The sequence below is a fragment of the Vicugna pacos genome, chromosome 20 (assembly GCF_048564905.1).
Source record: "Vicugna pacos chromosome 20, VicPac4, whole genome shotgun sequence".
In the NCBI taxonomy this organism is placed as follows: domain Eukaryota; kingdom Metazoa; phylum Chordata; class Mammalia; order Artiodactyla; family Camelidae; genus Vicugna; species Vicugna pacos.
The window spans coordinates 8,990,800-9,010,188 of NC_133006.1; the positions used below are offsets into that span (position 1 = coordinate 8,990,800).

General features: G+C 41.3%; 1 protein-coding gene and 1 non-coding gene across 3 annotated transcripts in view; both read right to left on the minus strand.

Moving 5' to 3' along the window:
• Window positions 1-19,389, minus strand: part of EFHC1 (EF-hand domain containing 1) — a 46,514-nt gene that overhangs the window by 18,968 nt on the left and 8,157 nt on the right. For both annotated transcript variants that reach the window (XM_006211535.4, XM_072944815.1), the window contains exons 3-7: window positions 17,110-17,397; window positions 10,502-10,651; window positions 9,115-9,307; window positions 5,137-5,357; window positions 1,865-2,005 (exon numbers count right to left, since the gene is read on the minus strand). In XM_006211535.4, coding sequence (XP_006211597.1) covers window positions 1,865-2,005; window positions 5,137-5,357; window positions 9,115-9,307; window positions 10,502-10,651; window positions 17,110-17,397 — 993 coding nt within the window. The remainder of the gene's footprint in view (window positions 1-1,864; window positions 2,006-5,136; window positions 5,358-9,114; window positions 9,308-10,501; window positions 10,652-17,109; window positions 17,398-19,389) is intronic.
• Window positions 325-431, minus strand: LOC116284762 (U6 spliceosomal RNA). Its single transcript, XR_004194426.1, has one exon. It is a non-coding gene; the product is annotated as a U6 spliceosomal RNA (small nuclear RNA).

Genomic DNA, 19,389 nt, shown 5'->3' on the forward strand with positions numbered 1-19,389 from the left:
GCTTTCACGTCTTATTAGTTGTTCCGCACCTCTGCATTGCTAGAAAGAGAACTCCTGCACCTACTCCTCAACCTTTTGTGACATGTCACAGTTGCCTGGGTCATTTGTGAGTATAGAAGACTGCAGTCAACATATTCTTTCTCCTCATTTACCAATATTTAACATTATTCGTAACAATTTTTATCATCAATTACATAATAATTTCCCCCAGATTTTCAGGTAGGGAAGGTAAGCTTACAATTACATAGTTCACAATCTCATGTGAGTCCATCTCCCTTTTCATAGCCTAAGCATTTACTGGTTCTTTTTTTTTTTCTATGCAATAAAAATATGGAATGCTTCCCAAATCTGCGTGTCATCCTTGCCCAGGGGCCACGCTAACCTGCTCTGTATCCTTCCAATTTAAGGAAGCAATTCTGTGCTGCGGAAGTGACCACTTACTGGTTCTTGATCAAAACAAGGCTGCATTGAGGATTATCAATAAGATTTCTTTTTCCACCTTCCTTCCTCTGGTGCCGCCTCCTGTCAGCTTCCTGAGGGCTTTAATAACTATTTCTCTCTAGTGAACACAACTGTGATGCTCTTCTGCCTACTGCCTCACTCACATATCAGACAGCAATATTAACACTGCTTACACTGAATGTACTGATACATTTCCAAAGTTATTTACACTGTATAATACCCATATACTCTTTAAATTAAAAAAAAAAAAGAACACTGGATTGAAAGTCAGAACTCTGCCTAAGCAGTACTAAGACCTGGGACAAGCCAATCAGCCTGATTCTTATGTGTTGAAACATAAAATGAGTACAACACCATATTGCCATGGATAGTGGATGTATAAATGCATTCATTTAGCCATTCAACCAACAGTTACTGAGGGCCTACAAAGTCTAAAAAGTCATGGCCCCTACCTTCCTGCGTCATTATTCAACAAGCCTCTCAAACTTTAACTGTAACTCAAAGAACTTGGCAAAAATGCAAACCCCTCATTAATGAGACCCCTTATGGTACAGGACGCTCCAGTCAGCCTAGAGTTTGCCAGTACTCCCTTTTATTTAAAGCTTTCTTTCAACATTAAAAATATATAGTAGTCAAATGTGTCCTCATTTTTGTTTTTTCAAGTGCATGTATATAGTTTGAAAAGTCACCTGACCCACTCCTCCCCCTCCTAGTTCCTACTACTAGAGTAACATTTCGATTTCTGCCATTTATGTCTATATTTCTAAATAAAATGGTTACATTTCTATTTCCCCATTTTTTTTCTATTTTTAAAGACATTACTCTTTGAATTCCTATCAGTAATTTGCTTCAGGCAGTTCAGCCAGTGAGTGGAATATTCAGGATTTGAATTTATGTCTGTTTCCAAACTCAGACTCTTAGCCACTGACCTCTCAGCTTTGAGAGTTAACATCTATTAACCGGGTATGATTCCACTTACTACATTTACTGAATACACAACGCATCAAACTACATATCACTAATGATAAAAATTAGCAAGACATGGTCCCTCCTCTCAAGGAAATCACAGTGCACTGGAAAGACACACAGATACATAAATAATCTGAATGTAAGTCTGGCTTTCATAATTGCTTAAAGAAAAGCAAAAAGGTCTGTGAAAGTTTGAGGGATGTGTGAGAAATAATGATCTAAGAAAGATTTGGGCGCAGACAGGACTTGAGCTGGGTCTTGGTTCGGGGCATCATACTTAATACTATGCCACCAGCCTGGAGGCTGGGGCTGACGGTGGTTTAAGCAAACACGAAACTCCGACGGCTGTTACTCTACCGCTTACTGACAAAATGGACACCTGTGCACGCTGCTGAGACAGAACAAAATCTTAGGAAATAAAAATTGTCTTTACCAGTGCAGCCAAATAACGAAGCACCTTGTTATCATTCATCAGCATTTTCATAACATCTTTTTTGGGAGCTTTTGGAATGAGTGCAAAGCAATTCTGAGCAGAGTCTTCAACTAGTCCGTAACCATTATAGGGAGGTAATTCCTGAAGAAACACAGGAAGCAAGAAATAAAGCAGCTGCTACTTGTGTCAAAAATCACACTCAAGGTAACTGTACATCTTTTACAAATCTATAAAGCATTTATTTAAAAGCCATTTCTATGCATACAAATGTAATCAGAAAAAAATTACACAGCACACACTCTGTTCCTCTTTATAGATTTTACACCATTATCACTGCTCATAGAAGTGACTGGCAATGCCGCAACAGCAGCCCTCGGGGCTGGACTGAAACTACTGCTCACGCCCACTGACCGCTTACCGCCAACGCAAAGCCTGGCCCCAACCCCCGCCCCTGTGGTCCTCCCCGCACAGAGAAGCCCAGGCTCTGTGACTTCTTTCTTCTGGGGTGTGGGTCTCAGCCTGGCAGATCTGGAAACTGTCTTCTCAGTTCACCCCAAACTGCGTGCATCTGTGTGCTGGAGTCGGGGGTGCGTGGGGGTGTCAGGACTTGGTTCATGCTACTCTTTTCCTCTCCCCTCCACATTTCTAACATTTTTATTTCTTGATTTTTGCCTCAGAGAAATGACAGCCGCACTTCATCGAGAACTCAGACCCCCTGTCCGCACGGGACCCTTCCCCAGTGAAGCAGCAAACTCAAGGACTAAGTTCCAGGGGCAGAGGTTGTTGGTGAGCTGGTGTGAAAGTACAAGATGAGCTTCTCTCTCTCATTTGGGCTCCATGAAGGGCTGGCAGCATCACTACCGGATGCCAGGATCCGTTTGTCCAAAAACTTCACCCGTTCAGAGGCCGTCTTTCTCTCTCTCACAGACGTGAGGTGGACCGCGGCAGAGTTCCATTCCTCTGACTCCTTTTTGCTGTGATTTCTTGGCAAACTCCACGGGGGCCGTGCTTCACGTGTACATCCCTTCCCCAAATGTTTTACTATATTGTATTCAGGAATCTTAACAAATTAGCCTAGATGATCTCTGGTCCAGGGACTTAAAACCAGGGACTCTGTTCATCCAAGGTGCAGTCCTCTCAGAGCACAGATCCTTCACCCACTTCCTGGGCAAGTGATCTTCAGGACTGGAACATGACTAGTGGATCCAGTGGATGGACAGTGACCTAATTTGCTCCAAATGCAAAACCACTACTCAGTGAACATACAAGTTGCCACAGACAGAGGGCCCCTGGATGAGACATCACATGCTAGGCTCGGAGTTACCCTAGGTGTAGGCAGAAATGCTCATGGAGAAATCTAGCATCAACATACAATGAGAGCAGCCTGGTCGGGGACTAGGGGGGCAGCGGGCAGGGCGGAGGTTAAGGGGTTTTGAAACAGGGAGGTCAGCCTCTGAGCACCTTCCTCTCAAATTCCTCTTATGTTTCAACAGGCTTCTACCTATTTTTCCTGAACTCGTTTCCCCTGCTTGGAATGAAGACCTTCTCTAAGCACAAGCCCCCAGGCCTGCGGTCCTGGCACCATGCTTCTCATACTCCAGGCTACTGCCTGGGTCCTGTCCTCAGCAGAGCCACTCCTCTGACTGTGGACAGAACCAGTCCTGGACACTCCTGTTCCTGCCACCTGCCCACCAGTCTCGGCCCAGGCTTTCTTAATTACACAACGCACATGGCGCCCGAGTCCCCTCATCCTTCAGATGCTGCGTCTACAGCCTGGCGTGGTGGCCAGTGAGCTCCCCGGGTCCTGCCTTCTTCCTTTCCCTCCCAGCACATCTCCAGCTGGAGCTGGCCTGAGACACAGCAGGCCCTGGGCTGGAGGATTCAGCAAGTTGATCCTTATAGTCAGAGCTGTCTTTTAAAAAGGGATCCTGTGATATTATTTGACACACATACTGGCAAAAGAAAGATGGGCTGCAGGTGTTGACACGCTATTTTAAATGGGCAACAGACAAAGAGGATGGATGAGCTGCTCGTGACCCCAACAGGTATAATAAGAACCGGTGCTTTTGGTCCATGACACTGTGTCCTAATACTTCAGATGCTTCTTGAATCTGCTGTATAATGGGTAACTTTTAAAATGTGCAATTGTCGTTTGAAACTCTAAAATATGTGTCTGAGCCACTCTGAGGGCTCAAGCTTATGAGATTACCATTTTGGTGAATTAGAGACACCGTGAACCTCCTGTCAGGTCAGAGTGGACTTCTGTGGTGCACAGAACTGAAGTTTGCTGTTCAGCGTGATTTTCAGGAGAGCGATGTCGCCATGAAAGGACACCATCCTCCAACCTCTTCAGTTAATCAGTTTTTGTTTTGCTCCTAATCAGTTTTTAAGTGAAAGGGTTTGATGAATGGGCAAGAAAAACAATGAAATGTCTTAGGGGTCTGGAATTTTAAAAGATGTCTTTTTTTTAAATCAAAAAATTTTTTAATTATATAATACAAGGCTTGGTATAAAAAAGAGAAATGAAGAGTATCAGAAGAAAGGTCCCTGGGCACGTCCCACTCCCCCGGCTCCCCTATCCCGCTGCTGACAGTCTGGGGGCACACTCCCCCGGGTCTTCTCCGTATTTACAAGCAGATGTTGTATATGGTAAGTTACAAAAACAGTGCCATGTCATGTACACACAGACTCCTAAAAATGTTAGCAACATTTTTTTCATGTTAATATGCATAAACTCCCTCTTTTTTTAACTAGCCTTCTAATTATACAGATGGATATATTCTAATTTATTCTGCCAATGTCCTCACACTTTTCTATAATTAATGCTACAATACACATACTTGTACACAAATTTTTCACAATCCCCAAACCAGATTTTCTGGGTCAAGGGATATGTAACATTTTATTTTGAAAAAAATTAAAATGATGACAAACTGCCCTTCAGAAAAGCTTTTCTTATTGGCTCTCTTATTAACAGCACGTAAAAAATGCCTCTTTCATCACTCCAGGGCAAACGCTGGATACTGCGGGTCCTTTAAAATCAAACAGATCCCCAACCTCATTATTTTCATTTCTATTTCTTTGATTATCAGTTGAGGGTCTTTTCATACGTTCGTTAGCCATTTGTGTTTCTTTTGTGAACTGCTCTATTCCACCTGCTCTGTCCGGTTTTTACCGGGTACTCACAGAAGAGCCTTTCCTACCCGCTCCCCTTAAACTTCTACATCAGAAGATGAACGCTCTCGCTACCCTGAGAACTGGTGTCCAGTTACCTGCTTCACAGGAGGCGGTTCCTTCTTGCTCACGTCAATCCGCGGGAGATCGGAGATGCCAAACTTCTCTCTGTAATACTGGCGGGTGAATGGGTCGCAATCATAAATGAAGAAAGTTCTCCCGAGGATCGTGAGTGGCTTCCCGACAATGAAGTCTTTGGCCGTGAACCATTCCAACACCTCTTGATCAGAGATTTCCAGCACACACTGAGGGAAGCTCTCTAACGAGAGAGAGAGGAATGAGGATGGCAAGGAAGACTGACACACAGCAGCCGGGCATTCCTGAGAACCAATCACTAGAAATGAAATCGAATTAGCAATAAAAAACCTCCCTACAAATAAAAGTCCAGGACTGGATGGCTTCACCGGGGAATTCTACCAAACATACAAAGAAGAACTCATACCAGTCCTCCTCAAACTCCTCCAGAAGATTGAAAAGGAGGGAATACTCTCAAACTCATTCTATGAAGCCACCATCACCCTGATACCAAAACCAGGCAAAGACACCACCAAAAAAGAGAATTACAGACCAATATCATTGATGAACATAGATGCAAAAATCCTTACCAAAATAATAGCAAATAGAATCCAACAGCACATAAGAAAGATTATACATCATGACCAAGTAGGGTTCATCCCAGGGACACGAGGGTAGTTCAACATACGCAAATCAATCAATGTAATATATCACATCAACAAGAGAAAGGACAAAAACCACACGATCATCTCAATAGATGCAGAAAAAGCATTTGATAAAATTCAACACCCATTTATGATAAAAACTCTCACCAAAGTGGGTATAGAGGGAACACATCTCAACATGATAAAAGCTGTATATGACAAACCTACAGCCAGCATAGTACTCAACGGTGAAAAACTCAAAAGCTCCCCACTAAAATCTGGGACAGGACAAGGCTGCCCACTATTACCACTCCTATTCAACACAGTCCTGGAAATCCTAGCCACAGCAGTCAGGCAAGAGAGAAATAAAAGGGATCCAAACTGGAAAAGATGAGGTAAAAGTGTCACTATATATGCTTATTGATTTGTCTTCTTGATCTGATTGTTAAAAAAGTTTTAATGATACCCCCTATTTTGCTATATTTGTATATTTTCTTGCAAAGCCAGGGTAAGCATAATTAACAGACTTTTAGAACCTCGTGCCTTGGGTTGGAGAGCTCAGTGGAAGGCTGCTGGTGAGCCAGACACCCTTCTTTCCACGTTACTCACCGCACACTGGTAACCTGCAATTATCTACCACAAAGAAGGAACTTTCAGAATTCCTGATATTTTTAACTCCATCTGTCATAAAAAAGTATGTAACTTTTATTCATCTTCACTACTTAAAAGAAGGCTGTGGCAGGGAGAACTTTTGAAAGATACTCCCATAATGCCTTGTACTGTCTGACACACACCCTCTGCCCAGCCGCCGTCTCTGAGACGTCCCCAAACACATCACACTTACTCCTGACCCCCAGCCCCACCTTTGTTCATCTCTCTAAAGTGCTCTCTCCTGTTGTTCTCTGTGGTTCTAATCCAGCGCCATTCCCAGCGCTCCCGCAAAGCCTTCTTTAGTCTTTCTAGCTCATACCTCTTCTGAGCTCCGTCTACATGACATACCTAGTTACACAAGCAGATACCTAGTGCACGTGTGTTACTGTTTAACAGCTATGAGCACTTATGTGACTTGTCTCCCCAGCCGCTAGAAGTGACCGAAGGGTGGGGATTCTAAGTCTGGGGGTGACGTTTCCTTTTATCCTCCACAGCACTTAGCCCACGGCACAGCTCCTGCAGCAGATACTTAAATCTTGTCTATTTGAATTCAATAAAAGTTATCCACTGGAACCAGAAATGGACACAACATTGTAAGCTGACCATACTTAAATTAAAAAAAATAGAATCACATGAAAAATTATCCACTGGATGAACGCCTCTGAGAGTCAGACACTTCAACACCACGGTTCATGTCAAAGGAATTACTCAGCTGGTGGGAGCGCGGCCTTTTCTGTCCTCCTCCTGCACGACTCACAGTAACTTTCACAAAAGACATGTGTCCCACCTTCTCAGGGAACCAGACATCTGTCACCAGGCTGCCTCTCTATATACCTCTGATGAAAATTTCGTTCAGATTTGGGAAGTTTTGGAAGAGGATGATTACATATTGAAAAGTTGAAACACAGGCCACAAGGAAAAGGCAGACAAGCATGGAACCTGAGTCAGTTTAGGGGACACTTTTTCATGCCACCCTGAATACACTCCCATTCCTTCTCTTAATTGGCCATAGCTCCAACATTTATTAGCTCCAGACGGCAGCCTGCCAGGCTCACTGAAGCACTCAGGAAGGCCTAAGATAGGACAAAAGTCCCTGTGTCAGGGAACTCGAAGAGGGTTCTATGGGAGCGAAGCAGCAGCCGCCAGACTCGGCTGAACCAGGGCCCGGAGCTGGTCATCGCTACTTGAGGATGTAAGCCATGCTAGCAACTATCCTCATCTCTCAAAAAAAGAGATGCTTAACGTTAACTTTCTTAATTTTAAAATGGCCGTTTCACTCCCTTCTCCTTGACCTCATGCTCCTCTGCCTCACCCGCAGCCGTTCTAATGCGCAGCCTTTGGACGTGTGTCCTGTGTGTGCTGTTTTGTGTGTATTTTACTTGATGTAAGTGTCATTGCGTTATACATCTCATTTTACTTCTTTTTTTCTAAACCGCACCATGTATTTGAGATGCATTCATTTGCTCTTTTGCACAATTTGTTTATTGCTTCTATCTACTACGTATGTAGCAATATACACCTGAACTACATTTTGATTATCCAGCCTTCCAGTGCTGGAACTCTCCAAGTACTTGCCCCCAGCCGACTGTGTTTTGTTTTGTTTTTTTAAACACTGTGCCGGCCAAGCAATACGTATGGGTAGTGTTGTATTTAGTCTTCAGACTGCCAATCTGTTTGTAACGTCTAAGACAAACCTTTTGCTCAATACCTGGATTTTCCTATCTCCCAGTTCCAAAAAAATAGAGTAAAAGGAAAAAAACAAAAAACAATGAAAGTATTTATAGAGCTCTGTCAGCCATCCAAGCATTGGTCATTACATGTGACCAAGATGACATCTCTGTAAGAGAAAATTTTTAAACTATTAGGTCAATAACTAAAACAAGTCTACTTATCCTGGAGAAATAATGACATAATGACGGACGGCGTTATCTCAGCTGCATTTTGTTTGCCTTCCCACACTCCAATCCTCAAGGGAATTTTATACCAGCAAAGAAAGACCAGGGGTTAATACAGCAGTGTTCCACGTCTTTGAGTCATAGACGTGCCTTTCCCCACCTGAAGTTATCCCACATAGAAACTTCCTGATGAGGAGGTGGTTGAGGTGACAAGTAAAGGCAAGAAAGCATGTACGAAATGGTCAGCTGTATCTCTGAATGAACACAAGCTTGTTTCAAAAATGTACTAAAAATATGGTATCAAACTGCTTCAGCTCGGAAGCTTTGCTCTTCCACACTTTAAGCCTCCCATCACAGGTATATATAGAATAGATAAACAAGATTATACTATATAGCACAGGGAAATATATACAAGATCTGGTGGTAGCTCACGGTGAAAAAGATTGCGACACGGAATATATGTATGTTCATGTATAACTGAAAAATGGTGCTCTACGCCGGAAATTGATGTAACGTTGTAAACTGACTATAACTCAATAAAATAAAGTTAAAAAAGAAATCTACTGCTGTTCTGGTTTTGTTCCCTTGATCTGGCTATCAGTCATCTCTGCAGGACCACTGAATCCAGAGACAAGCCTGGACCGAGGGGTCAGTAAAGGAGGGAAGGGATGAAAGGCCGTTTTGTGAGCACCTACATGAAGGCAGCCAGAACCTCCCACGTGTGAAGGGAATGACCACGCTGATCGAGTAACTCGACAGAGATGAAGGGAGTTATCCTCAACTAAGGGAGGATAAACTGAATCTAACCTACTTGCATTCTCCACCAAAACCTTGGGCATGCGCTGGCGGTACATCAGGAGCGGGAAGGGATCGCGCCCATTGTTCCGTTCATGGACCTCGCGAATTTCCACCGTGTCATCCATGAGATAGTAATGAATGATGTAGTTCCGACATTCACCAAACATGCTGTCGGTGTCATCCCAGATGGCGTAGAACCGAAGAACCTTTGAGGGACCCAAAGCAGTGACTTTCATAAGAATCCTACAGGTGGAGAGTTTAACTTAGCTACTTTGGCGTTTATGAATCAGACAAAGGTGAAAAGATTAGCTGGAAAGACTATGAAGTAATCTCAGATGGTTAAAAAATTTTTAAGTATTTACCAAAGATACAAAAACATCTGAAATTATATACTAGATATTAACAGCTGGAAAGTATTAAATAACAGGCGTTCATGCTTGTGCTGAGAGAGGATTCATTTTGATCCAAAATATTAGTCAGTGAAAAAGAAGCTGCGTTAAAAGAGCAGCAGGTCCTTTATTCAATGGTTTAAATGAATTAATCAAGGTACATGTGGATGGTTTGTATATAGTTAGTATTGAAAGAATTTTCATTTATTCATTCATTTATTAATCAGTCTTTTTTTTTAGTTCCTTCAGCTGTTCCTTCCAGCAACAGCATCAACAACGCAATTGTTAAACACAAAATAATAACAGACATGTGACTGACATAAAGACCGTCCTTAAAAGTACTTGCTAGGGCTAGGTAAACTCTTCCAAACCGAAAGGAATTATATTTCTGAGAGAAAAAGCGCAGCCAACAAGCACTGAGGGTGACGTCTGTTTTCTCTCTCTTTTTAGTGCAGAAAGGAGACTCAGACCTGCCTCTACGCACCAGCCCACGAGGGGAGACTGGAAGGCTGGACAGAGTTGGAAAACACCCGGAACGTTCTGTACTCATTAATATCACATTTAACAAGGAAGCATCTGCAGTGGGAATGCTGGGAAATTACTACTTTAACATCAGGAACCTATGTATATATGCAATAGCTTTGAAATTTCCCAACAACTCATTTAAGGGTTCCCATAGGATTCTCCGAGATTAACTCATGCTTGGGAAGAGACGTCGGCGGTTGGAAACGTGAAGTCAGGAGCAGACGTAGCCCAGGAATCGCTCTAAGGTTAACACTTCGGTGGAAACTCACAACGCTCAACTCCACAACCTCTCTGGAGTCTCTGATGTGACACTAAGGCATTCCTGTACCTCTAACCCTGGATGAAACCACAAAGACAGCACCGTATCCAACCAGTTAAATTACGGGCGTGGTGTTTCAAAACGCACGTCTACCAGGACAGCTTGCCAACGAGCAGTGTCGTGCACCTGGGAAGAAGTAAATCTCGTGAGGTGCCTGGGTCACTTACTTGTTTGTCAAAGGTGAGAAACTGCTTGAGTTGATCAAAGTCCGAGGGGGTCACGTACTTACGAAGAGGCTGTTTCCGGAGTTCAGTGTAAGGGTCGAGAGCCATCTTTTCTGGTGGATTTAATTCAATTCCTTGACTTTCCAAAAATACCTAAAAAATTTAAAATTAATAGTGATCATCTTTCTTGAAGCTTCTCAAAGTTAAGAATTAAGTGATAGTATAAAAATAAGTATAAGAATTTCTATGCCACTGCCCATGTGAATCATCCGTTCACAGCTTGGGCATGTCTTAGTGGTACCAAGCCTCCGACTGACCCACTCCGATAATGCAGATAATTGATAATTACCTTAAGCATAACTGGGAGACATGATGGTAAGGTAACTGGCTCCAAATATGAATTCTGATCAATTAGTTAGTCAGATGCCCAATGACAAAGTACTAAGATTGTTTACATACACACTTTGGGAACCTAACCATAGTTTGAACAATACGGAATTCATTTCAGATACGGGCTAACGGCAAAGGGAAGCCGAAATCAAATTCCCAGCTTTCCATCTCATTTAAAACAATTATATGATTATGCATTCCCCCCACCAAAAAAAAAGAAAGAAAAAGAAAACATACCCACTGATTATTTTAGACCAAAAAAAAATTTCAGCCAAACAGGAAACACAAATCAAATGCTCAAATCTCATTAGAAAAAGTTAAAGAAAGCATATGAATTTGAGATGATCTTGAATTTTATTTTGCTAATTATGAACAAATACAGTATTACTTTAAGTCACTATATATTTTAATACCACTTGAGAATTCTCCTCAAAAGCACCACAATAAACTATCATTTTCGTTGTTCAGAAAAAGAAAAGAACAATTTCCTGGGATCTGTCTACATTCTGAAAGTGGAAATCAATCTGAAATCTGGGCTTCTTTGGGGGGTTGTGTGGTTTCCAAAATATTTGAGTTCTAGTATTCACTCTGCTGCTAACTAGCTTGTAATCTTAGTATCTGAAGTTTTACTAGGCAGTCTCCAATATCCTTCCAATAGTAAAATATTATGATTTCAACATCTATTACAACTACTGAGCTGCAGATGACGACAATAAAGCTCCCCTCTCCCGTGGACGGGGTACAAGTGCAGCTGGACTATTGGCTGAAGTGTTTAATGGGTGTTTTACTCCTTTCTGTTGCTTCCAACAGATAAGCAGACCCTCTGTGAACCTGACCGTAGGGATTGTGGCAGGAAAGTAGAAGCTTCCTGAAGCTGACTGTTCTTCCTGTCTTTTAGAGAAAGACTAAACTCTCTGAAGTGATTATTCTGAAATGTCCCAGGAGGAGGGGAGAGAAGGGACTGTCTTTGAGGGCAAGACGTGAGAAAAGGGGAGATTCCCACCAAATGGAAAACAGACCCAGCTTGGAGGGTCCTGGAAGAGCAAGGCTCCCCACGTGCCCTGCAGGGCTGCGCGGAGCACGGCCGTAGCCCGTCAGGCTCGGGCATTCGGTCCTGCCTCCTACGCACAGCAAGGCATCAGGGAGGTGCCCTCGGTCCCTGGACAACCTGTGGATCCTGCCTGGCTGACCCCTTTAGGTCTGGGAGTGTCGCAGCTTCCTTGCTGTTCTCAGGGCTTAGAATCTTTGACAAAGCTGAGAGCAAACAAAAACACCAGGCCAGTTGGACTGGGGTTCACACAGGTCTTCAGTTACTTTTAAAAGACAAAATAGTATTTCTCATGCGCCTACATCTGTGGAGTAGGACTCACATCTGCTATGCTAGGAGTAATACTTTAATGAAGATAATAAATCCTAGCTCTCTGAGTTCCAGAGCTTTATTTTTTAATGTGTTTGGTTCATTGTGTCTATAGGACCATTTATTTGGAGCAGTGAGGAGGGGGTGAGAGGGATGGTGATGACGATGTAATTGAACAGAGGTGGTTCTTTGTCCAAATCACCCTATAAAGACAGCTATCTTCCTTATCTGCTCATAGGTCCAGCCCTAAATGTGTATAATTTTTAACTGTTATAGGAGTCAACTTCTAACCTAACAGACCAATGAATCATCAGTGCCTGAAACACTCAGCCCTAGTCAATCACCAGCATTAAAACAGTTGACCCTCATTATTCACAGATTCTGTATCTGCAGATTTGGTTACTTGCTTAAACTTACTTGTAATCAGGACCCACCACCGTGTGCAGAGTGCTGAGAATTTTGAGTTGCCTGATGCACATGTTCCCAGCTGAGGCTGAACAAGGTGATATCCTGCCTCCTGGTTTCAGATTTCATTTTGAAAGTGCGTCCTTTTCACAGTCTACTTGGTGCCACTTTTTCCCACTTTTGTGTTCTTCGCGGTTTTGCTGTTTAAAGTGGCCCCAACCTTAGTGCTGTGGTGCTGTCTCATGTTCTAAGTGCACAAAGACTGTGATAAGTACTTACTGCCACTAAACTGTACATCTAAAAATGATTAAGGCAGTGAATTTTATGTTATGTATAGTTTACCACACACAAAAAGGCAGCTGTGAGGTACCTTAAGAAAAAATGTGTTAGCTAAGCTTCATTCAGGCATGACTTACACGTGCTGTTGGCCACGAGCTCAGTGGTAATGAATCAACAATATATTTTGCAAGTATATTTCAGCAAAGTGAAGCCGAAATCAAATTCCCAGCTTTCCATCTCATTTAAAACAGTTATATGATTAAGTACTTTACGCAAAAGAAAAAGAAGAAGAAAAAGAAGAAAAAGAAAAAGAAAAAGAAAAAGAAAAAGAAAAAGAAAAAGAAAAAGAAAAAGAAAAAGAAAAAGAAAACATATGCACCGGTTGGTTATTTTAGACCACAAAAATATTTCAGCCAAATAGGAAAGACAAATCAAGTGCTCAAATCTCACTAGTGTGTTTCTATTTAAAGACGCCATATTTAAAATAAGCTGATGAAAATGTTGTGACCAGAGGCTTGAAGAACTTAACCCTGTAGTTCTTCTAGGAATAAGGTTCAGTATTTGCTAATTCAGTGTCTGGGGCAACTTCACTGAACTTAACTACCATGAATAATGAGAATGGACCACAGCTGGCTTAAATCAACCGCTCAGTGATCAACTTTCAAATGTTCAAATGGTCTCTAAAGACACAATTGTAAAAACAATGGTAATACCTTAACTTTGTATAACATTTCATCATTTTTTCATTGTTGGTACAATTCTGAAACTGCCTATGATAGAAAGGAGCTCAAAAACCTAAAAAAAATGAGAGATCAACACATGCTGAAAGGGAAAGTATCTCAAAATGCTCTAGCACCTCCACCTTCCACACTGTCTTCTCCACTGTGCTGGGGCAGCACGGATGCCATGGCTCCTCTCTTCACTTCCCAGAGGTCCTTTCTGTGTGTCATCCCATCAGGAAGACCATCCCCAACCAGCCTGTCTATACAGCACCCACTCCAACTCCCATGCCCTTACTGTCCCTTAGTTCCTTCCACAGCTCTTATTGACATTTGACATACATTTGTTTGCTTATTGTTTGTCTCCTCCAAATAGAGTATAATAACCTCCATAAGAGACAGTCTTTACACCTGGTCCCTAGAACAGCACCTGGCACACAGCAGGCACTCAGTAAGTATTTGCTAAATAAATTACTAAATGAGAAAATGAACGAGTGAATTCATAGGAGTTCAGTGAACGGTAAAAATTAATCACATTTGGTCAGATGGGATTAAAGGCATAAAATAATTCAGGAACTATATTTTTACTACTAGAATTTTAAAAACTAAGACAAATTTGGAATTGATTTCCTAACACCTACATTTTCTGCTAAAGAAAGCAGGCACTCTCTCTTTCTCTTTGTACAATTAAATTGAAGTTGTCAAAAATCCACATTTATGAACTAGAGAAAGTGGAGGATTTTTCTCAATGTAAAAAAGTGTTTTTCAGCTGAAAGCCTTCCTGTTAAATTCTGGGACAAGACAAGGATGCCTACTCTCACCACTTCTATTCTACAAAGTCCCAGCCACAGCAATCAGACAAGAAAAGTGAATAAGAGGTATCCAAATTGGAAGGGAGGAGATAAAACTGTCATTATATGCGTATGACATGATACTCTATACAGAAAATCCTAAATACTTCACACAAAAACTATTAGAACTGATAAATGAATTCAGCAAGGTAGCAGGATGCAAGATTAATATACAGAAATCTGTTGCATTTCTTTACACTAACAATGAAATATCAGAAAAGGAAAGGAGAAAAACAACCCCTTTCAAAATTGCATGAAAAAATATTTAGGAATAAACGTGACCAAGGAGGTAAAATATTTGCTGTGAACTATAAAACACTGACAAAGGAAACTGAAATGATTTAAAGAAATGGAAAGATATTCTATGCTCTTGGATTGGAAAAATTAATATTGTTAAAATAGTCATACCACCTAAAGCAGGCTACAGATTTAACGCGATCCAAGTCAAATTACCCAGGACATTTTTCACAGAACTAGAACAAATAATCCTAAAACTTACATGGAATCACAAAAGACCCAGAACTGCCAAAGCAATCCTGAGGAAAAAGAACAAAGCTGGAGGTATAACCCTCCAAGACTTCAAACAACACTATAAAGTTACAGTAATCAAGACAGCATGGTACTGGCACAAAAACAGACATATGGATCAATAGAACAGAATAAAGAGCCCAGAAATAAACCTACAGAACTATAGCCAATTAATCTTTGACAAAGGAGGCAAGAATATACAATGGAGAAAAGACAGTCTCTTCAGCAAGTGGTGTTGGGAAAGCTGGACAGAAGCATGCAAATCAATGAAGTTAGAACACTCCCTCACATCATACACAAAAATAAACTCAAAATGGCTTAAAGACAAATATAAGATAGGACACCATAAAATTCCTAGAAGAGAGCACAGGCAAAATATTCTGACATAACTTGTACCAATGTTTTCTTAGGTAAGTCTACCAAGGCAATACAAATAAAAGCAAAAATAAACAAAATGGGACCTAATCAAACTTTAAGCTTTCGCACAGCAAAGGAAACCATAACAAAACAAAAAGACAACCTACGAACTGAGAAAAAATATTTGCAAATGATACAACTGACAAAGGCTTTATTTCCAAAATATACTAGCAGCTCATACAACTCAAAAACAAACAAACAAACAAAAAATCCAATTAAAAAATGGGCAGAAGACCTAAACAGATATTTCTCCAAAGAAAACACACAGCTGGCCAACAGGCACATGAAAAGATGCTACACTGCGAATAATCAGAGAAATGCAAATCAAAACTACAATGAGGTATCACCTCACACCAGTCAGAATGGTCATCATAAAAAGTCTACAAATAATAAATGTTGAAGAGGGTGTAGAGAAAAGGGACCCTCCTACACCGTTGGTGGGAATGTAATTTGGTGCAGCCAGTATGGAAAATAGTATGGAGGGTCCTTAAAAAATCAAAAACTGAGTTACCGTATGATCCAGCAATCCTACTCCTGGGCATATATCTTGAGAAAACTATAACTTGAAAAGACACATGTACCTCAGTGTTGATAGCAGCACTATTTACAATAGTCAAGACATGGAAGCAACCTAACTGTCCATCGACAGATGACTGGATAAAGAAGATACAGTGTATATATACAATGGACTACTACTCAGCCATAAAAAAGAATGGAATAATGCCATTTGCAGCAACATGGATGGACCTATAGATGATCATACTAAGTAAAGTAAGTCAGATAAAGACAAATACCATATGATTTCACTTACATGTGGAATCTAAAAAATAGCACAAATGAACTTATTTACAAAACAGAAACAGACTCACAGACAGAAAACAAACCTACGGTTACCAAAGGGAAAGTGGGGGAGGGATAAATTGGGCGTATGAGATTAACAGATGCACACTACCATGTATAAGACAGATAAACAACAAGGATTTACTGCATAGCATAGAAAACTATATTCAGTATCTTGTAATTAGCTGTAAAGGAAAAGGAAAAAAAGGAACATGATTTTAAACACTCTATTGAATTTACAAGCTCAAAAATAAAATGCTTATTAAATCAACAATATCTGCAATATAAACAAATAAGTGCTATAAAAGAAAAAAAGTGTTTTCCTTTCGAAATGGTTTTTTAGGAATTCTTTTGACAGCAAATTTTCCTGGAACAGAGCAAGTATGAGTTACAGGAAAAATACATATTGCACAAAAAAACTGAGGCTTCTATCTGCTAACAGAAGTAGTACTATTTTCGTAAACCTAAACTTCAGCTAAACTCACGGCTGACGTTCCTCTTTTATATTTCTATCCCATCAAGGGAATGACCTCCTCACTCTCTATTTGAACAGGCATGTGAACTGATTTCTTACCAAATGACTCAGCTATGATGGAACTTTAACTTTGTTTGAATGGATATGTATCAGTTATCACTGTAGAAATAACGATCTCACGACACAGCGATCCACATGTCAGCACATACACAAATTACCAAATGAACAAAAATCCACACGGGACAGATGACTGGTGTCCTCCGCTTACCCTAGTAAATGGACTGTATCCTTCCACAGATCAGAGTAATGCCTCAGACATACACCGCTACTTCCCACAACATCTCCGGTACCTGTGTGAATTTGTCACAGTCGACGATGCGGAAGGTTCTGCCGTAAATCGTGATGTTCATTCCGCGGTTTAGGTCTTTCCAGTGGTAATGGTCTCCGCGGTCGTTCTTGGCCAGCCGCTGGCGTCTGACTAACTTGCCCTGAGGGATCCCGGAGTTCTCCACGACGGGCTCTATGACAGACATGCTGTCGTCCTCCAGGTAGTAGTGAATGTTCACCTGACGGATCCTGTAATGTTCCTCCGCTGACATCGGAACATCTTCTTGGAAATAGGCATCAAACTTCAGCACCTGTGACACGTGAGGGAGGGAGCTCTTCATCCTCAAAATACCCAGGACCCTCCCGTAAAGAGAACCACTCAGGGAGATTTGAATACCCATCACTCCTGTCTTCTAAATTGAAGGTTGCCAAACCATAGCCCTGGGACAAATCGACCCTGCCACCTGTTTTGGGATGACCTGCAAGCTAAAAATGGTTTTTTACATAATTAAATGGTTGGAAAATCAAAAGAAGGATGAAATTTCACAACACGTGGAAATCATATGAACTAATTAACTTTTTTTTGCTAATGGCTGCTTTCCCATTATAAGCGCATGAGGTGAGCAGTTGGGCTGCTGCTATGGACTGAATTGTGTCCCCCCAAAATCATGTTGAAGCCTTAACCCTCAGTGTGACTACCTGTGGAGACAGGGTCTTTAGGAGGTGATTAAGCTTAAACCAGGTCCCAAGGGTGGGGCCCTAATCCAGCAGAACTGGTAGCTTTATAAGAAGAGGAAGGGAATTCTCTCTGCACACATGCACCAAGGAAAGGCCAGGTGAGGACACAGCAAGGCAGCTCTGAATGTCAGGAAGAGAGCCCTTACCAGAAACCAAACCAGCAGGAATCTTGATCTTGGGTGTGAAGAATTAAATTTCTATTGTTCAAGTCTCCTGTCTGTTTGTATTTATTACAGCAGCTCAAGCAAACTAAGACAGCTGTAAATCCCCAAATATTATTTGGCCCTTTACAGAAAAAATTGATGACCAAAGTATGTATAGGCTGTTTACTAACTATTAAAGGGTCACAAAAAGAAAGAAGGCTTTCTAGGCCAGGATGGTACGACCCCAGGTGGAGAAGTAGTCACCAGCGTGTTTGCAATGGCAGTAGCAAGGATGCTAAGGATGAAAAGGATGAAAGGAGGGTGACACCAGGAACCCAGAATGGGATGTTAGCCTGGGAAACAGAAATAGCAGGAAATAGTATTTTTTTCTCCTTCCTTTCAAGATAATATATTTCCTTCTTATTCTTCCTGGGTCGTGGTGGTGAGAAACTGTATGGAAGCAGAGAGAAGATGTGGGCCCTCCTTGGAGAGGTCCTGGTCTTCGTCTCCCACATGAGAAATGGTTTTATTCTAAGGATGAGGAACTGGACAAAGAACAGCCAGAATGGGGACCAATATGTTGGCTATTGAGTGGACCTCTGTATATTCCTAAAAAATTTAAACTCTGATTGAATCCAGAAACACCGTAATTCTCTCATTGCAAAAAAGAAATCTTAGTTTCAGAACCATGCATCTAACTACTCTTTACCTCATTATCTATGGTAAGATTTATTTATCTAGAAACCGTGATAATCCAAGTAAAGTGAACAGGAAAACAAAAATGTAAATAGCCTTTTCATGCCCACTACCTTTAAAGAAATGCATTTTGAATAACATTTTTAAAATACAAATGAAGTAATGACATTAAGCATAAAACTACATAGAAAAATAGAAAAGAAGAAGCCTACTTCCTGTTCAGGCACAATTCTCCATTTCTGAATTTCATTAATACTTTTATTACTTTCTGGATTACAATAGTTACTCGCTATCACTTTCTGTAAAAACTGAACCTACCAGGACTTATATCTTGACAAACTGTTAAGTGCCTGTCCCACTCCTCTCTTGTATTTTCATCCCTTTCCCTTGTCGACTAAAAAAAATGCACACCTTAAAAGTTGAGACTTATGTTTTACTTGGTGGACCTTCTGAGGACTTGAGCTCAGGAGGCGCCCTTTCAGATGGCTCTGAGGGATGGCTCCAGAGATGCCAGGGAGGAGCCAGGATACGTAGGAGTTTTTGCAACAAAGACCAGGTAGTCAGACATCAAAAGACTACTGTTAATTAAAGAAAGCCAGATAGCTCAGTCTAAGGAATTGAGCACTTTTCTACGTATGGGAAGGTGCAAAGGTCTGGGCTCGGTGAAGTCATTCCTTTGATATGCACCTAGTTGTCTAGGGCCAGAGTCCTGTGCTTTCCCAGCCT